General features: G+C 38.6%; 1 protein-coding gene across 1 annotated transcript in view; it reads left to right on the forward strand.

Annotated features, from left to right (window-relative positions):
• Window positions 1-5,395: 5,395 nt before the first annotated feature.
• Window positions 5,396-7,395, forward strand: part of LOC113409558 (estradiol 17-beta-dehydrogenase 2-like) — a 9,469-nt gene continuing 7,469 nt past the window's right edge. Inside the window, exon 1 of the mRNA XM_026663610.1 lies at window positions 5,396-5,708. Within this exon, the coding sequence (XP_026519395.1) occupies window positions 5,396-5,708 (313 nt within the window). The remainder of the gene's footprint in view (window positions 5,709-7,395) is intronic.

Below are 7,395 nucleotides of genomic sequence, written 5' to 3' on the forward strand. Positions count from 1 at the left end.
AATTTGCAAAGTGTTCATCTAATAGTTAAACTGGCACAAAGCTCAGTTTCGATGGGCCTGAAACGGGAGGGAGATTTTCCCTTTTGAAGTATTAGATCTTATAATATCAAAAGTGGGCAACTGCAGTTGCTTATTCACTGTAAATCAAACCCAATTGATTAATATAGCGTCTTAGCGTTACGTAATAATGAATATCAGATAAGCATTGTTTTAAAATCAACAAAGTTCAATAAAATGGATACATATTCTAAATATACAAAAATTTTGAAACCCCACAAAATTCACCCATCATCCCCACCAACACAGTCTACGAAAATAAACTAACGAGTTAAAAATACATAATTTCATCTAGAGCACAAGGAACCTCTCTTTCACTTGTACTTGTTTTTGTGGCCAACCAGGCAAATAGCGCGTCAGCCCATATAATTAAGATATTTTCACTACATAACAAGTATTTTTGTTTTTTAGCTTGTGTGGTAAAAGACATTTGAGCCAGGAATGGGGCTAAGCATTTATTTCTTAGGTGACAGTACAGGTTACAGCAAAGTTGACAGTGTGCTACATCTTTGATCTGGCCGCACCTACACAGGAAAAGATGATTGTCTCTCAATACCAGCATACAGTAGCTCCCTTTCAGATAGGCTGAGCGCATAAGAACATAAAAATGGCCATACTGGGTCAGACCAAAGGTCCATCTAGCCCAGTATCCTGTTTTCTGATGGAATGAATAGAAGAGGTAATCATCAAGTGATCAATCCTCTGTCACCCATTCCTAGCTTTTGGCAAACAGAGGCTACGGATACCATCCCTGCCTATCCTGGCTAATAGTCACTGATGGACCTATCCTTCATGAATGTATCTATCATAGCTTGAAAATAGAGAAATGCAAAAGTTCTCCTTAAAATGTTATTGTTAAAAATGTCCAAATAGTTCTCAGAACTGAATATTGTTTTAAATCAGAAAGCCAAGGGAATATTTGTTGTAAGAATATCTTCCATATCCAATTGTTTGTAAATAGATTCTGCTCTAAACATGATTAAAGACTTCACACTTTGTCCAGGTGTTGCCAGGTCAAGTTCCAAGAAGTCTAAAGATAGAGAGAAGTGGGGGCTTACCCTAAAGTTTCTCTGCCTTTTGTATGTGTTTTGTTAAATTGTTCCTTCAGACATTGCCTTGGAAGATGCTATGGTTTCATAAGCTGAATACACAGCCAAGAATTAATATAAATTCACTGAGCTTTACTCGAAATAGCACATCCCCCTACCTGTACTCTAAGTAGAGCAGCGGGTGTGAAATTAGAGAGGCTGAGCATTCTCCTTAAAAACTGGTTTTGCTCAACTTCTAAGACCCTTACGTGTTTTCCAGCCCCAGATTTCCACACCACGTAATATTTGGTCATGGAGTGTAGCCTTGAACCGTCTAAGAGGAAAGAGTGATCTCCCCAGGATCTGCTTGCCTAGAACTTAACACTTTCTTTTATTACTTCCTCCAGATGTTTATCCTGTTGGCTATTATATGTAAAACAAACATAGGGGAAAAACATGACCTATTAAAATTTAGTGGAGCATCAGTCATCCATCTGTGCAGCCTTGCTTTGCGGTCAAAGGAAATTACTTTAGTTTTCTGGTAATTTGTGGACAAGGATTCCTGGCAAAAAGAACCAAAATCCTTTAACATATGCTTCAAGCCCAGAGGAGTTTGGGACAGCAAAACCATGTTGTGTACATAAAGAGGGACCAATACACACCAGTTCACAATTTTGAAAGGAAAATGCTGCATCCCTTCTAAAACCATCACAGCCTGTAAAATTTTAAGTGGAAATGTGCTAATAAACAACCCTGATGGACATTCTTGGAGGTGGAAAGAGGGTCAGTTAGCTTACCTTGCCCCTCTATTCTAACAGCTACCCTTTGGCTATGAAGGGTTCCGAAAAGTAGCCCATGTTCTAGACTCATAGACTTTAAGGTCAGAATGGACCATCATGATCATCTAGTCCAGGGGTTGGCAACGTTTGGCACGCGGCTCGCCAGGGTAAGCACCTTGGCGGGCCGGGCCAGTTTATTTACCTGCTGACACGGCAGGTTCGGCCGATCGCGGGCCCCCACTCGCCGCGGTTCGCCGTCCCGGGCCAATGGGGGCAGCGGGAAGCCGCAGCCAGCACATCCCTCGTCTGCGCCGCTTCTCGCCGCCCCCATTGGCCCGGGACGGCGAACCGCGGCGAGTGGGGGCCCGCGATCGGCCGAACCTGCCGCGTCAGCAGGTAAATAAACTGGCCCAACCCGCCAGGGTGCTTACCCTGGCAAGCCTCGTGCCAAACGTTGCCGACCCCTGATCTAGTCTGATCTCCTGCACATCGCAGGCCACAGAACCTTACTCACCCACTTCTATAGACCCCTAACCGTTGGCTGAGTTACTGAAGTCCTCAAATCATGGTTTTAAAAAAAAGTCCTCAAATCAAGTTACAGGGAATCCACCATTCACACTAGTTTAAACTTGCAAGTGACCCGTGCCCCAAATCTAGCCCAGTCCTCACAAGTTGCTCCCTGAGGTGACCTCTGTCAATGGAGTCAAAAGGCAATTTCAGGTCAGCAACAGCTGTTAAAATTTTATCTCCACTGTGGAGCAATATTTATGAATCAAATGAGAAAAAGACCAAAAGAGTTATCAATGGTAGAGTGGCCATTCCTGACATTGGCTTGTTCCTTTGCAAATAAATTATAGTTCTTCACCCAATCCTCTAATCTCCCCAGATATAGATTTAAAAACCCATATCTAAGAGGCTAATTCCCAGGATCATTTATTGCCTTTTTTTATAAAGAAAAACAATAATACTGGTGGACCAACCTGGTGGAAAAATTCCTGTATTATTTATATTAGTAAATAATAAAAATAATTCCCAGGATCATTTATTGCCTTTTTTTATAAAGAAAAACAATAATACTGGTGGACCAACCTGGTGGAAAAATTCCTGTATTATTTATATTAGTAAATAATTTTGTTAACAATGAGACCCACCGATCAAAATTGTCCCCATAAACTTCTGTGGAGGTAAAATCCCAAGGAGTTTTATTATGTTGTGGTTGGTTTCTCAAAACTCTAACTTGCCTTGGGGTCTTTCTGGAAAGGGACAACAGGTGGGGTCTATGAAGTTAGACTGTACCATATGGTTGATAAATGGGGTATCATGAAAGGCAAAAAAATATCTCTCCCAAGCATGTTTGAAGATAAGGGCTTCTTTAGTTACAATAATCATAGCTAGTTACATGTATCATAGGTAGTTGCCACCAATGTCCAAAATACAGATGAATTTTTTCCTTTGGCCACAAGTTCAAATTCCTTCAAAGGGCTCTTTGATTATCCAACTTTTTCTAATTCAGAATTTTTTTTATATTCCCTCCTAAGGAATATATAAAATAGGATTAGGGGAACCATTATCTCTCTTTTAGGTGGTCAGATTATCCTGTATTTTTTTTTAAATAATCTCTGTCAATACTCGGGGGGGGGGGCTTGTGATGGATCACTAAGGTCCAAAAGCTGGTTTTTCAAAACTAACAAATCGCTGGATACAAGTTCTCTCTGATTTTAGACAATTAATGGATTCCTCTCAATTTGCTTCAAATTTATAGCTTCAAAAATCGGGAGTTTACATGTAATTGGCCAAAATTCGTCTGGGGAAAAAGTAGCCAGAGGGCAGAAATTTACTTAGAAGGAGTCCAGTTTAAAAACCACTACAGCACCTGAGAAACAAGACCAGTTTAAAATTGCAACTGTGATATTAATCAATCCCATGGCCCCTCTAGGAGAGCTTTAAAATGACCCTCCAAATCATCACCACCTCTACCATTCAAAACTCCATCCAAAATCTGTTTAAAATTGTCCTTAAAATAGCAAAGGGGAAGTGAAGGTGAGTAAAACCCATTTACTCAGTAGGAGGGAAGATTAAAGATTTCCATATCCTCAGAACCCACTTGGACATTAATCTCCCAGAAGAACAAAAATAAGAGATTCAAGCTCTGTCCATAAAGACTCTTCATGGTCTTCTAAGGAAAAGTGACCTCATCTGAAACATACACTAGATAATAGCCATACATAAAATTTTTTATTAGCTTTTAAAAGAATTTATGACAAATAGAAATATTATTTCCTAAAACTAAAGTCATGAATGGAGAAAAATTTGTATCTTTTGTTGGATTCACATGCCACCAAGCTGTACTTTAATACCCAGTAATCTCTCAGACTCTGTCTAGACTAGAAAAAAAGGTACATCTTAAAATCAAATTAACTAAAAGATTGAAACACCACTTAGCACTTGTAGTAGACACAAATTTAACACCTTTCAAACCATGTTAGCAGGTCCTTGGGGTAATCCCTGTTTATAACACGATTGACCAATATGATTTTAAAAGTGTTAGTACTTAGATACAGGTTTAAGTGATGTTTCAGTCATTTTAGCTAATTCTGTTTTAGCCTACACTTTTTTTTTAATTTAAAAAGACCTTCAGAGTACCCCAGCGTAGATGTTAAATATTTCTCATCTAATTTATTGACTGTATGACAGCTTCATGTTGCTGGACACAATTTTGAACAGCATGCACCTGCCAAAACTTGCTTAACATAACCTTTAAAGTTCAGTCCAAGATTTGGTCTGAAGTTAGTTGACTAGTGCTCATTTGGAATCATATTCTCAGAAACATGAGGCAAACGCCCTCCAATTTCAATCAACCAAAAACACATTGATCATATGAATACGGGTACGGAATGTGTCAATATCCAAAGGAACACATTAAATCCAGGAAAGGCAATCTTGTTTAGCTTTGGTGTTTCCTTGAGATAAAGTGGGTGATGATAGCATGATGGGAACATAGAAAATATGAAGGTAACATTAGTGCAATGACAGCTATGTATTTTGAACTAGAAAGAGTAAACACTGCAGGCCTGATTCTCAACATATGCCGGTGTAAATCAGAAATAAAATCCACTGAAGTCAGGCCCCCAAATTCATAGGAAGGACCCTCCTGTTTTTAACTATAGTAGAAATACTTTTTCTATTTAGTGAAACTCCATTTAAGTGTGTCAGACATGTCAAAGTTACATTTTGCCCTAGGCCAGGGCTTGCTACTTCATGTCCATTCCTGACTCTGTCAATCATTATCCAACCAGTGTATCGGGTGGAGCTGAAAGGCAATAAAAATAAGAGGTGAGAAGGGGAAGTGTTCTAGTATTTATACCTGTTCCTGAAGTGATTCAGATAAACCAGACTTACATTTTGCAATATTTCTTTCTTACTTCAGGATCTTAAACCAATTCCCCTTTCCCTGCCCCACCCCCTCAGCCAGTTCATATAAAACTCACTCTGCCTTTAGCAACACCTTGCTAGGCTGTTGTCTGTTAGTGCATGAGTGTCTGCCTTCTCTCTAGGAGAATGGACACTTACATCTCTATAGCTGACCCTTCTGTCTTGCTCTGCTTGAGTATGACTGCAGCATTTGGAATAATCACCTTTTACAAAACCAAGAAGAACCAGGTGGAGAAAAAGTGTATATTTGCCCGTGGTCTCCTCCTGCTGCTTTTATTGGGAATACTCTGTTTTGCCACGCTGAAAAGTTATGTAGGCTTAATCCTGTTCTCCATGGCATGTCTCATCTGTTACATTTACTTATCAGTTCAAACAATGTTACCTGTGGACAACAAAGCTGTATTGATCACAGGTAAGAGGGAACATGCAAAGTTTGGGAAGTCAAATCTGCCCCATGAAACAGATATGCTGTACAAATTTGTGTAATCTTAAAGGTTATTTACTAAATATCTTGTATTCTTTTTACTCTTTTTATTAATTTTCCCAGAATTCTTTTTCCAGGTAAATGTTCTGAAATCATATAGGAAAACATTCTTTGTGCTTATTTTATTATTTTTGGTGTGGCTTTGTCTCGTGAAAAGAAATTTTACAGATAGATTTTCAAGATGTGCTGCTAGTTTCTTTAACTAATATTTATTAGTGAAATACATATTATGTTGCTTATGATTGTTAATCTTTTAGAACTAAGATTTTAATGAGTAGATGCATTTTAAATGTTACCATAGTGCAATGCCTTTGTTTACTTCTGGAAAATGTTTTTATTAAACTATGCACATGTATACAATTATTTTTGACTTATACATTTAAACAATACATAGTCCCAAAGAATATCCAGTTCAATACAGTAAAATAATATACACACACAATGTGCACATTATCTGTCCATCTCTGTGAAATTATTAATGAATGAGAGATTTTCCTAACAATGGAAGTTCATATACATAACATTACTAATGAGCTTTGCTCATGTATGAACTAGCTGTGACATGTTGCTCCTCTGCTTTTTGCTAAATGTTTTTATTTTGTCATTTAAATATTTCAATCGGCTGTTTTGTCTGGAGCAATCTCCTGCTGCTCATTTGCCTTAGTAGCCTTTTTGTTTTGGGGTTTTTTCTTTTCTTTTTGTAACTGAAAGGGTGGATTGAATCTGAGTTGTAAAGCTGATTTGTTTGGCTAAGAGTTTATACGGAAACTTGGAAAGTAATTTAGTTTGGATTGACAAGTGTTATTACTGAGATGAAAAAGACAAATGATAAAACCACATCAGCAGAAAGGTCACATCTTTTCTTGTAGCTCAGCCAAGTTCTGTCTGCTGCATCCAGTCATGGTTCATGTGCAGTGGTGTATGGAATGAGGATGGATGTGAGCAGTGGGTGAATAGGGAATACATGATTGTGAATGAATGCACAAACTTGAATTGATTATCCGTAGCAATACTCTAGGTTTACACTCCGGGCTCTGGAGAGTTTCTTTTCTCTTTTCTTTCTTCCTCATACCTTTTGCAAGATGTTTAGATTTTGTCATTCTTTATTAAAAACCCATCAGTTTCTCAGGGTTTATCTACCACCAGATTGTGTGGATTAATCTGTTGTGCTTCAGCTGATTATGTTGCATTGAATCAAGTTCCAGGCCACCTTCAGTTGGTTTAAGATTTGCCTTTGCATCCACACTAGGGCTGCCCTAAACCAATAAACGTATAGGCTGTCCTCTTTGACCTAGGAGGAGGTTTTCCAATGCCGACTGGCACACAATCACTTGAAAGCAGGGTTTATCCGCAACACATTTCTGTGTTAAATTGCACCAATTGTTGCCTCCCCAGTGTAGATGCAAGGTCAATTTCAGTGTTGCTTTCTCCAATGCAGACAAGACCAGAGGGAGAGCTTTAATGACACGCTGTATTTCTCTTCACTTTTTCCCCCTAAATTGTTGTGGAATGTTGCTGTACGCTGTTACACTCCTATGTACACTATGTATCATATGACTTTTAAAAACACTCTGCATTTGTGGATAATCTAAGCACTATGCCCAGATGTACAGAC

Source organism: Terrapene carolina, unplaced genomic scaffold, assembly GCF_002925995.2.
Source record: "Terrapene carolina triunguis isolate 2854851 unplaced genomic scaffold, T_m_triunguis-2.0 Scaffold33891, whole genome shotgun sequence".
In the NCBI taxonomy this organism is placed as follows: domain Eukaryota; kingdom Metazoa; phylum Chordata; order Testudines; family Emydidae; genus Terrapene; species Terrapene triunguis.